Consider the following 13,328-nt stretch of genomic DNA (forward strand, 5'->3'; position numbering starts at 1 on the left):
GACATCCCAAAAAATCCTGAGTCACCTTAGATAAACCTTGTTCATGGCAAACTGTAAATTTCTACGCCAATTCATTTGATGAAGAGGGTTTTCTCCCATGAAAGGTTATGCTGTAATAAATCTCTAAGGGTATGTCTATACTTCACTGTAATTTGAACTAAGATATGCAAACAGAGCTATGCAAATTGCATATCTTATTTCGATACTATTTCAAAATAGCTCATTTTGTCATTTGGTGCTATGTACACAGCGCCGAATTTCAAAATAAAGCACTATTCCAAAATGTCCCTTACCTCTTGTAGAATGAGGGTAACAGAGATGTCAGACTAGGGAACCCAAAATATGAGGCTTGCTGTGAAGTCATGGGATAGCTATTTCACAAAATTCTGATATCCTGAAATAGCGTTGCAGTGTAGATGTATCCTAAAATGCCACGGGAGTCTTCTTTTTCCCCTTCAGAAGCAGACTAAAATAGCTACCCTTCTAATAGAAACTTTGGTACCTTTCTGTGAGCAGCAAAGCTTTCTGCAAAGGGCAAGGAATATTGCACAAATTAACTTGAATTGCACTGATTTTTTTAAACATTTTTATTTGTAACAGTATTACATGGTGTGTTACAGAAATTAATGGAAAATTTCTAAAAATTTATTGTTTATTTTGTTGAACGCATTACACATAAAGTTAAAAATAATGTGTCCGTATGTGTTAACAAATGATCATCATCTGAGGTAAAGTTAAAGTAGGTCTAGAAACATACTGCAACAGTCATTTTATCTTTCTCATCTTTATTAAAAATATATGTGTCAGAATGCAGAAATAAAAATGAATGAAAACCACAGAGTAAACATTTTTGCAAAGAAGGTGCCCAGTAAATTAATAGATGGTAGGTTTCATCAGACACTTGGATGACTACAATCTATCAAAATATTTTTCATTACATGTAAAGACCAAGAAACTTCTGGGGTTGGTAATAGGATGTTGGGTGGGATTCCCTGGTTTTAAAATTTAAAGTGACAAATTTAGTGCTAGTGAAGGATGAGGGTTTAAACAATCACACAAGTTGGATCTGCTATTTATCTACAATACTGGTGCGATGCAGACTCCCCACATACCGCTGCAAATCAGCATCTCAACTATGACAAGGAAGAATAGGCTAGTGATAATGATATGGTAGCTATCAATGTTTATTTTTTATTATGGTTAAAAATAAAAAATGGCCAATGACAATGTGGACCATGGTCTCGCATATAAGTGACCTTAAAATTCCAACCTCTTTCAGTTTGTAACTACTTTTCTGATTTGAGCCCTGTGTATGTAATGTTAATGGGTCCAGAGTTTTGACTCTGCTTTTCCTTCTCTTTAAATATTTTGCCACATAACTGAAAATTTGTTGACTATGCAACACTTCGAATGTTAACAAGGAATCAAAGTTATTGTCTTCATGGTTTAATACTGCAGGACAAAACCTAAAAAAGTCACACTGAGGAAGAAAGTAGCACCACATATTGAAATAAAAAATTATGAAAATATTTTTTAAAAGAAATGCCCTGTGGAAATGTTTTTGCCTTATTTTAATCCCCAAACACACAATCCACCTGCTTTTAATGTAACTCCTACAGTTAGAAGTCTGTTTGCATCTTTCTTCTTATGTGAAAATAGGACTTTGCTACAAGTGTATCTAGATGCCTATGGAATATGCATCAAACGATGATGAACTTGAGGATAAGATCTCTTCTCTGCAAAGTCATGAGGCCTACCCATATGTAATATGTCATTCATATATTTCTGTAACTCACAAATGTCTAGTTTACCTAATTCATAATAAAAGACTTGAATCATGTTATGAGAGTTGGGTGCACATATCAACAATCACCAGTTCATCTTTCATCTTTCTTTGTTTACAGTAAATATGTTGTCTTCTAAACCCTTTTTAGCTTATACAGAAATGAAAGAAAGCAAAAGATTTACAACTCCAGGCCTATTTAAATCAATGACAGAAATATAAATCCTAAAGTTTCAAGTTAAAAACAAAATCTCACAATAACCCTAAAAACAGATTAATCGTTTGTTTTCTTTAATATTTTAGTGTTAAACCACTAAATTCAATATACTGTAACTGCATAGGAACATCAGGAAAACACATTTGACCTGTATAACAATTCTCTGTAGGGCAAAAATATATAGATTCTTTATGAAAATCATGTGCTAACATATGAACCCAAACACTGCACTTCTGTTTCATAAATGTAAAAAAGGAGTTTTTAAATTCTTCTGTTCTGTGTGTAAACAGTCTGATGACTTCCATTGGAATAAAAAGAAATGTCTATGAAATGTGATTTTTTTCATGTGGAGAGTGTATACTTGTGTGAAAAAAGCTAGATCATAAAATCTTGTGTTCCCAACAATTTTACTAGTTGCTGATAAGCTAACTGCTGTTGGCAGATACTCTTGAGTGTCTGCCTATTATAATAAGCATGTGAAAAAACATATGTGATGCAAGAACCACAAACAGGGTTTGCCACGCCTCCCAAGCACTGCAATTTGCTACCTTCTCTACAGTGTAATGGCATTATTAAAAGAATGTTCATAACATTTATATTTACAAAAAAACTGGCAATTTTCATTTGAACTCCTTAAAGCCATTTCCCTTTAAACATTTAAAGAGTTTAACGGTAAGATTTTTTTCAAGTTATAAAATAAAAATCCTTGAATTTCCTGATGTACAAAAAGTGATAAAGATGAACAATTTGACCACAGAATCAGTTTGTTATTCCAAAATTCATGCCATCATTGTCCCATTTATAAAGTCTGTTTCGTCTAAAATCCATAAACCAGAATTATACCAGAATTATTTGGCAAATGATTTTTTTTTCTTCAAAAATGGCACACAGAGAAAAAAACACTTGTCTGCATAGCATTACAGCAGCAAGATAGCGAAGAAATAAAAAATATTCCTTTACTGTACTTTGTTTTACGAGTTTCCTAGGAAATAACTTATTTTTCACTTCTTTCATCAATGGGATTTGATGTCCTTTTTCCATCCACAGAATGAGTATTCAAACAGAAAAGCAGCAAATCTTCCTCAGGATGCGCTTTAACTTAATGGTCCATTTGGCAATGTTTTTCAACCAGGATGGATAATCAACACAGTTTTATTCTGCAGTCTCAAGTTAAGAATCATTTCCATAAGAGGCATTTTGCTGTTAAATTCTGTTACCCATACAAAACAATAGAATAAGAAATAATAATAATAAAAAAAATCAACCCCGCCGCCTGTATTTTTTTAAAATATGCCAAAACGGAGGTGAGATGGGGGAGGGGAATATTATGTCAAAATTAGCCTGATATAAATTTGACAATGAGAAACATATCACCATGACATAAAAAGTGCAGACTTGTGCCTGTTGAATGATGATACCACTGCTACATGTGGATTCTGCTTTTTTTTTCCTTAAAAGAAAAACAATGGCTAATACTTATTAAATTTCAAATGCCCATTGTTCAGGTGGGATGGAAAGAAGAGGACAGAAGTTCAAATGAAGAACAAAGAGTAAGATTTCGTGCTATGGGCGCTCAGAACTTAGACACTTGGCATGGTAAGCAGGGCTCATTTTTATGTTTGTGCTGCCATAAAAAAAATTGCCATTGGTTGCCAAAAACTGTCAGGTACGTTTGGTAGGGCAATCCTCCATCCTGTGTCGGACAAGATCAATCAAAAACAAGCATAAGAGCCAAAAGGCCTGTCAGGTTGTAGATTTTCACTTGAGTCTTGAAGCACCACAAGCCTGTATTAATGCTATTTCTTAGGTCTGTTGATCTGGGCGTAGAGAGGTTCTGTTTCCTGAGGACAATAAAAATAAAGATAAGCAGAGATGTCTGAGGACATTTGTAGAACATCGGCTTGTGCATAGCAATGCATCTAGAGATAAAACCCAAAGATAACGGCTAAGGAAATGTTTGCTTTCCTTGATGTGCTGAATGACTATGGCTTCCCAAAGGAATTTTTATGAAGAAAAAGCAATTCCACATTACCTCAGAGAAGTTTCACACATAGACTGAGCCTCAATTAAACTTTACCGTATGTGCTGTACACTGATTCTCAGGAGGTACTGCTGGGCATGTATGTGTAAAAAAAATTCAGTGATAATTATGTTGAAGTTCGTGTGCCAGATCTTCGTATGCTGCAAATCACCATCATTGTCAGGTTAAGGATCTGGCCCAAATGTTGTAGCATAAAACAAAGCTCAGTATTTTATATGGTGCACATAGAACAAATGTTTGCTAACAGATAAATTGCTATTGTAAGATGATTTTACGATACTGCAGTTAGATTTAGATTGAATAAATTTTATTTATACATGTTATAAGTTCCCTATATGAAAACCATGAAAATTATTTGTGCTGAGGTTGATTAGAAGTCTAATTGGAAGAAAGCATGCTGTTTTGCTCAATAGGGATTTTATTATGAATTTCTTAGAAAACTGCCATGTCTTCAGAGTGTATTTCATATATCTGACATGTCATTTTCTTGACACCATACTCAATTCTGGCTGCAAGATACAGTGGGATTCCTCTCTAATAAATTAGTTTCTGAAAAGCAAGTAAAGTGAGAATGACACTTAAAAAGGGAAGAAGACAGGCAGAAAGGCTAATTGATGCCACATTGCATTAACTTTCCACACTATGATAAATATTCAAATACCATGGTCTGAGGTTAAATTTAGCCATGTTAGAATCCAAGTCACTCTGAAGTGAGGACAGCAAAAGTGAACATACAACAAAGGTTATCAGGTTTGCAAACTGAATTAGCCAATGGTGAATAAGAAAATACATTGTCGTGCATTGGTGGCTAATCATTAGTTTCTAGCCATTACAGTTGCAAAGGTAACTTGCTGAATGTAAACCAACGCAAGCTGTCATCTTACAGGGCCAAGGCCGAACAGGGTTGTAGATTTGCTTCACAACAGAGCTGATTAGGCATAGTTGCATTTATTAATCTCACTATGTCACTACTATTACAGGCTTAATACTGCCAGATGGTTACACAGCTACTTCAAAGTGACCCATCAATAAGAGCAGGCAGAGCAGTGATAAGAGAGAGTACAGGCACTTAGAAATGTGTACGCCCCTTCAGTCTGCAGGGAGTCCCGTTCCTGTCATCTCACACCAGGCGGCAGTGGACGTGGCTCCAGCTGGGGGAATCCAGGGCACCCTCCGAGGTCTAGGTCCTTTGTGAGAGTGACTGGGCCTGGGACTCCCTACACTAGTTATACTACAGTTGTTTACCGAGTGTCCACGAGTTGGCCCAACTCCACTCTGAACGTTACCACGGGGCTGGGAACCGAGGTCAAACTTGTTTACTGCTTAGTAGTTTCCCAGATCAAGGCATGGGTTAAAAATGATAAAGCCCAGCTGCTGTTTGCGCTTGCCTGTGTACAGCTAGGATGGAAACTTCCATCCTAGCATGCTGAGCTGCAGGTCCCACATATGACTTTTTATGTGACACAAGCCTATACTGATGAATTTGCACACATAAAGCCTGAAGTGTGAATTATCAACAACTAAAATCCTGGCCTCAGTGCAATGCCCAAGTTGCTGGTCTATGTGCTAAGGAGTTTCTCTGGAGTAGGGACGTTAAATGGTGTTTAATCAGCTAATCGACTAGTCAATGGAGTTTCCATCAACTAGTTGATAAAGGGGGAAACTGCAGAACCACAGAGAGATTAGCTCCCGGCCCCATCGGGCTCTTAATACATTTAAAAGGCTAAAGCACAGTGTGGGGAACTGGGCATGAGTGAAAGAGCTGACTCCCAGCTCGTGCCTGGTCCTCCCCTACACCTCTGCCTCCTCTGCCCCCCCTGGAGATGGTGCTGGGGGGAACTGACTTTTAAGCTGACTCCCCCCAGCACCAGCTCCTGCCCCTTGCTGCCTCTCTCTGATAGAGGCAGCAAGCAGGGAGGAAAGCGACTAGTTGAGTCACTGGTTGATAAGCATACACTTATCGGATAGTCAACTATTTGAATACATTCCGACTCTGGAGTAAAGAGAAAGAACCCATCATTCCCATGTGACTTGGCAGCAGTGGAGCGTCTCCATGCTTTTATACAGCTTCGGGACTGTAGGTGCCCCCTGAGTTGATTGTGCTTCTATAGAGGGACAATGGCTGGTGGATATTTTTCTCACCTTTACTCATTGCTGTGTCCTCATTTACACTGGATTCCTTGGCTCATTTCACATTCCTGGTACAAACTCATAAAATCCTGCCCTGGGATTGTTGATAACTCACACTTCAGGCTTTATGTGTGCAGCTCTCCAGGGGATGTAGATTTCCCATATGGTGTTAACTGCTTCCATACATCTCTGTAGAAGCCCATCTGCCGCTTTGTGTCTTTCTTCACTTTACTCCTCAAAACAGCTGTATGTTGCTAAGGTTTGACCCTCCCTCTCCTCCCCATGCCAGTCCCTGAGAAAACTATGGCAACTGGGAAACAGAAAAATCTTCTCCTGAATGATTTGGTTAAGGGTAGAAGAAATTATCTACAGTTAGAAGCGCACACATGTTGTGACCTCGGAAAACTGAAGGTACTCAAGAGATGACCAGAAATATGATTCATGTTTTGTTCTGAGGAACATTCCACTACACCAGGGGTCTCCAAACTACGGCCCGCGGGCCGGATGCAGCCCGCGAGGCCCTCTCATCCGGCCCGTGGAGACCGTCCCTGGGGCGCCACCGAACGGGCCCTTCTTGCCGCGGGGGGGGGGGGGGGGGCCCTGTCAGGGGTGTGCGGCGTGTACTCACGCCGCGCCGGGGCAGGAGAAGCAGGCCGCTCTGCTGACAAGCGGCCGCGCGGCGGCAAATGGCGCAGGGGGTGGGGGTTAGCACGGGCGGCGTTCCCCCGCCCAGACTGACAGGGCAGCCGGCCAATCAGGGGGCAGGATGGGCGGTGGTGGTAACGCCCGCCCGGCGACGTGCGGGGGAACGTGAACCCCGGCGGGAACTTTAAAAAGGTGACCCCTTCCGCCCAGGGGGGGGGGAAGGAGTGAGCGGTGGCAAGCAGGAGGGGAGGACAGTGTGCAGAGGAAGGGGAGAGCAGGGGGAAAAGCCCCCCCCCTTCCGGGAGAAACGGATTCGCAAAGCCAGAAATGTCTGCTATTTTGGCATCCAGGAAACAATTTCACCATTCACACTAATACAGGTGTTCATGTGTAGTGTATCACTGTGTTATTAAATAATAACTGAATAAAATAATATTAAATAAATAATTAAAAACAACATCCATGTTTTGATTGTTTTTTATTTGGACCTCAAGTGTGTAGTCGGCCCCCGAACTGCTGTTTGATAGTTAATGCGGCCCTCGGGCTGAAAAGTTTGGAGACCCCTGCACTACACCAAATTTTCATGCACCCTAGACACAGAACTGACAGATGATCATGGCTAATCCACAGAAAATCAGTACTAATTAACATGAGAAATTTGAAACACAATTGGCCACACTTCTGGCATTTGATAGTATTAGGCGAGGGGGGAAAAAGTGATGATTAACCCAGAAGTAAGAATTCCAATTATTAAATGCTACAAAGAAAAAAACCCTCTGAAAATGTCATGTGCACTTATTAAAGCTGTTCTCTAATAGCTTTAACTTATGCAGATGCACTTAAGTGGCAGATTCTCAAGGTCTCACTGACCTTGTAATCATATAGGAGATTTACATATATGTCGGAATGAATTCTTCAACAATTTCTCTGGTGTATTAGGCATAAAGAGTCATCAACATTAGACATGCCTAACTTATTACTTCCACCCAGTGTTTATACTGAACATACATTTAAGGAGGCTAAAGTAATCATAATGTCACTCTGACTTCATTTAAATTTTTTCTGTTATCCCAGAGTCCTGGCAGAAAAAGGATGGGGTTAGGTACTTTTGTCTCTCCTTTAATAGGGTTTTAATGCCTGATGCCAAAGCAAGAGACTAACTGTGATCTTCAGAAACTTTGTTTCTGTCAGAGATGAAGAACGATCTTCTACTGTTAGTCTGAGAAAAATTCAGAGGTGGTTGTTGACTATTTCTTATCATGAAGAATTAACAACAATGCTTTAGAGAGGAGCAAAAGAGAGCACAAAAGGACAGAAAGGCCTTGAAAAGAAAAATAATGAGAGAGGAGAGCAGATTCTAAAGAGCATACTCTTCTTAGACTCTCAAGATCACAGGCAGTGCCTCCTCCCAAACACCACCCACCCCCACCCCCACCCCCTCACACAAAAGGCTCTGAGGGTCTCCAGGCCAGAGGGATGAGGGAAGCAGAAATGAAAAGCAGTCTTCCTACAGAGCAGCTTCCTATCAAAACTCAGAGGAAGTATCACTGAAAGGCAACAGAACTTAATGATTCTCACCGAAGAATTAACCTTTTCTGTAAGCCTATCTTCCTCCAAATGGTGAGATATTAGTAACGGAAGAAGAAGAAATGAGACAGAGACTCTTGAGTGAAGTATCAGAGGGGTAGCCGTGTTAGTCTGAATCTGCAAAAGCGAAGAAGAGTCCTGTGGCACCTTAGACTAACTGAAGTGTAGGAGCATAAGACATGCATCTGACGAAGTGGGTCTTTGCCCACGAAAGCTTATGCTCCAGTTAGTCTATAAGGTGCCACAGGACTCTTCTTCACTCTTGAGTGAGACCTCCAGTCAGGAAAAACTCAGTCCTGAAAGTAGCATATAGGATTGCCAGTTCATGTAGCTGTCTTGAACCGCACAGAGGTTTCCTCTTTTTATGAGACAGGCTGGTTGATCCCATTGGCAATAAGAAAAATATTGGATGCTGAGATAGTTCTATTAATCTATAGGAGAAAACTGAGCTTCTGTGCACTGAACAGAAATGGAGACTTCTTTTTTTTTATTGCTAATATTACTTAATGTGTTCCATTGGCAGTTTATCAGAAATCTTTTAAAAAGTGACTTTTATCATCCATATTTGCAATTGATAATCAAATTAGTGTTTGGCTCAATCCTACTCAAATGACAGTGTCTGGCTACTTATTGTGGACAATTTCTGTTAAATACAAAGGGCATGCCTGCTGTGGTTGTAAATTTTCACTGAAAAAGGGCATGGACACCCAGGTAAGTTATTTCAGAAACAGGTCAAAAATATTCAAAGATAGGTATCTGAAATGAGACTTCTAAATCCATATCTGGGAAACTAAAGAAGTGCTCTGTATTTAGAGGTGATGCGTGCTGATCTCAGTGGAGATGGTGGATATACAGGACCTCTCAAAAATCTGGCCACTTATTTGGGAGCACAGTTTTAGACTTCCCCCCGCCCCAAGCTTTGTCTATACTAATCCCTGCTATTAATCAATCTACATCACTTCAGCTACGCAAATAGCGTAGCTGAAGATGACATACTATAGTGTCTTCTCTTTGGTAAGATTGGTGCCAACTATTCTTCTCGTCCTGATGGAGTACTGGCATTGACAGGAGAGCAGCTCAGAGATCGATTTTTCATGTCTAAACAGATGCGATAAATCGACACCTGGTGGATTGATTTCTGCAGTGTTGATCTCCGGCATAGTGGAGATAAGCCCCAAGATTGAAGAAGTTGGCCTATTTTCTCTGGATTGCAATTAACTTAACATTTTTTTCAATAAACTACATACTTTTGTTGAAGTTATGCCTCATATGTCAATATTTCTTTTTAATGGGTTTTTTTTTTGTAATAATCAATCCCCAAAGAAGACAACATGCATATGGATGACTGTTCACAGCTCTTGCTTAGAAATATATAGATAACTGGATATAAACATTATGAACATGATTCCATTTTTAATATATTACTAACATGTGCATCTCAAATAACTCAGTTACCACAGGGCATAATCAAAAAGTGTCAGTATCAGGGTGGGCTTACAATGTGAGAGGATGCACTTGCCTTGCGGGTGTTCATTGACAACTTTCAGCAGTCCTTGGGTGACCAATTCAATATACACTGTACATGTAGAATGCTGTATCAAAGATGCACTACATTCTAGAGGTGCTGTCTGCTCAGATTTCTTTAACCTCTCTCCTCTCATGCAGATTTCAGCACAGGGTTTCCTTCTGGCTAAGATGATCAGTAAGCACAGTCTCGGAAGAGAAGTTTCATGAAATGAGACTGGGCTTTCTGAACATCCAGCCAGAAGGAAAACCCTGTGCTGAGACTGCAGCAGAAAAGGGCGGTTAAGGGAATTTGGGAGAACAGCACTCTGGATTGTAATGTATCTGTGATACAATATGCTTTGTGTGTATAAAACCCAGATTCAATAAACCAGACTCTCAGGAACTTGACAGCAGTCGAAAAGGATACACTCTGGTGGCAATAGGAGGGCTTGTCCTATTTTCCCACTGATGCTTCAGGTATTTTTAAAAATAACTTCAATTGTGTCTAGATTCCCGTACCTGTGTGAATACCCCAATCATCTATTTATTGACTATTATTTGATATTCGGTGTGTGCGATGTAATAGTGACTATATCGGACTGGAAACATTTCCAATGTCCAACATCTAATTAACTATTACAATTTTAAAAGTAAATCACTTAGTATCTTAGTACATACAAGTGTGAGGCCAATCCAGAAAGACAATCCCTCCCTCTTTGTCCTGGTGTAATTCAGGGTTGCTATTTTCAATTGCACTCCTGCTATTTTTCTCTCCTTCACGTTCTTTGGAGAATACCCTGGTGAACAGGTGACTGGGCCTGCAAACAGCATGATAGAATTCTTCATAGTTTTCTTTCAGTTCATGTTCCAGAGTCTACAGCCAGTTACAGAGAAGGAGCTACCACCAACTCGATTAGTTTTCCCCCTAGGCTCTAGTTACGCTTATTGAATGAAGCTGAAGTGATGGATCCTGGAAAGAAATCTCTAGGATGTGGAGAGTCTATTCCATTCATATAATCCTAGAACCTGGAAATCCAGGGCGGGCTGCACAACATCAATATATGATGTGCTCTATGGTTCATCATCATGCTTAGCATGGATCAATTATCTGCAGATGCTTGTGAACTCTGATATAAGCCCAGGAAGATTGACCTATAATAGTCCATTCAGAAACTGATAAACATGGTAAGTTCTCTTGTCAAGGAAGATGCATGGTGTTTTCTTATCACCCAGGAATGGAAGCCAGCAGACAACTGTTTGACTATTGACATAGGACAGTGAGTTTGAGATCGTACTGTTGTGTGCACACACTTCAGATGGCAGCCACGTAGCTTTTCTAGGAAGGACTGCTCCAAGAGTAACGTAATCTGCTCCAGTCACAAATATTTTGAAGATTTGCCGACAATCACTTATAAGACAGCTACTTCACATTCACAAACACTGATTGTTGCATCTGTTTCTGTTCCATTATTTTAAAAAGCTTGTTTTGAAATAAATGGTGCCAAAAATACCTTGCACTCTTTGGGTACGTCGACGGAGCCATGTAGATGAGTTTACTAGACATAGGAAAATGAAGTGGTGATTTAAATAGTCGCCGCTTCATTTACATCAAAATGGCCACCGCGCTGTGCCGATCAGCTGTTTGGCAGCACAGTGGGGCAGTCTGGACGCGCCGCGGTTGACAAGGGAAGCTTTTGTCGACCGCTCTGTTAAGCCTCGTGAAATGAGGTTTATCGGAGCGGTCGACAAAGGCTTCCACCTCAGAAAGAGTTGCAGGTATTCAACGCATCTCAGGATTGGGCCTATTTTTCATAGAATCATAGAACTGGAAGAGACCTCAGAAGGTCATCAAGTCCAGCCCCCTGCTCTAGGCAGGACCAATTCCAACTAAATCAACCTGGCCAGGGCTTTGTCAAGCCGAGACTTAAACACCTCTAGGGATGGAGACTCCACTACTTCCCTAGGTAACTCATTCCAGTGCTTCACCACCCTCCTAGTGAAATAGTTTTTCCTAATATCCAACCTGGACCTCTCCCACCACAACTTGAGACCATTGCTCCTTGTTCTGCCACCTGTCACTACTGAGAACAGCCTCTCTCCATCCTCTTTGGAACCTCCCTTCAGGAAGTTGAAGGCTGCTATCAAATCCCCCCTCACTCTTCGCTTCTGCAGACTAAACAGACCCAAGTCCCTCAGCCTCTTCTCATAAGTCATATGCTCCAGCCCCCTAATCATTTTGGTTGCCCTCCGCTGGACCCTCTCCAATGCGTCCATGTCCTTTTTGTAGTGGGGGGCCCAGAACTGGACACAATACTCCAGATGCGGCCTCACCAAAGCCGCATAAAGGGGAATGATGACATCTCTGGATCTGCTGGCAGTGCTCCTCTTAATGCAACCTAACATGCCATTAGCCTTCTTGGCTACAAGGGCACACTGTTGACTCATATCTAGCTTCTCATCCACTGTAACCCCCAGGTCCTTTTCTGCAGAACTGCTACTTAACCGGTTGGTCTCCAGCTTGTAACTATGCTTGGGATTCTTCCGTCCCAAGTGCAGGACTCTATACTTGTCCTCGTTGAACCTCATCAGATTTCTTGTGGCCCAATCCTCCAATTTGTCTAAGTCATTCTGTACCCTATCTCTGCCCTTAAGCATATCTACCTCTCCCCCCAGCTTAGTGTCATCCGCAAACTTGCTGAGGGTGCAATCCATCCCCTCATCCAGATCATTAATAAAGATATTGAACAAAACCGGTCCTAGAACCAAACCTTGGGGCACTCCGCTACCCTTTTTTATATGTAGTGATGGTATCCACAGGGACTAAGGAACAGTAATTGAAAATCGTTTTTCTATTGTAAATCTTTGACTAGACGCCAAAGAACTGGGACTGTAAAAAGTATTCAATACTAACTGCGTAACGGGTTAAACACCAGTATTTTTTAACCTGTTGGCAGCTCCGTGGACTCCCAGCACCTGAGGTGTTTAACTAGTAACTGCAACCAATAAGCATCAGTTTATCAGTTAACTGGCTATCCAGTTAAATTCTTACATCCCAACTGAGAAGTAAAATATGTAATTTATTATACAGAATCTTAGCTAGACAAATATTTTCTTTTTCCTCCCTCTTTCATCATGTTTATCTAGAAAGAGCAATTGGATTATGCCATCTAAACATCAATCAAAACTCACTAATGAAAGCACTCTTTTTCTCCAGCTTTCTGTACAATCTCTTCACATATTTGCTTTTCTCAACCTGAGAGAAAATGACTGGAGAGAATTCTTATTAGGAATAGCTCTGCAAATACTCAAGCTTCCTTTAGCTGTGAAGTCAGGCCTGTCTGCTTTTGGTCTCCAACAACAGGGGAGGAAAGACTTAACTTATCAATAAATGTCACATTTACCAAGCACTGAAGAGCCAT

At 40.6% G+C, this 13,328-nt stretch overlaps 1 protein-coding gene across 18 annotated transcripts in view; it reads right to left on the reverse strand.

The window, feature by feature from the left end:
- Positions 1–768: 768 nt before the first annotated feature.
- The window catches only part of DAB1 (DAB adaptor protein 1), a 772,627-nt gene continuing 760,067 nt past the window's right edge, over positions 769–13,328 (reverse strand). For all 18 annotated transcript variants that reach the window (XM_014578749.4, XM_075936060.2, XM_075936067.2 and 15 more), the window contains one exon: positions 769–3,841. In XM_014578749.4, the coding sequence (XP_014434235.3) occupies positions 3,797–3,841 (45 nt within the window). In that variant the 3' untranslated portion in view covers positions 769–3,796. The remainder of the gene's footprint in view (positions 3,842–13,328) is intronic.

This window comes from Pelodiscus sinensis, chromosome 9 (genome assembly GCF_052426305.1).
Source record: "Pelodiscus sinensis isolate ZL-2025 chromosome 9, ASM5242630v1, whole genome shotgun sequence".
NCBI lineage: Eukaryota > Metazoa > Chordata > Testudines > Trionychidae > Pelodiscus > Pelodiscus sinensis.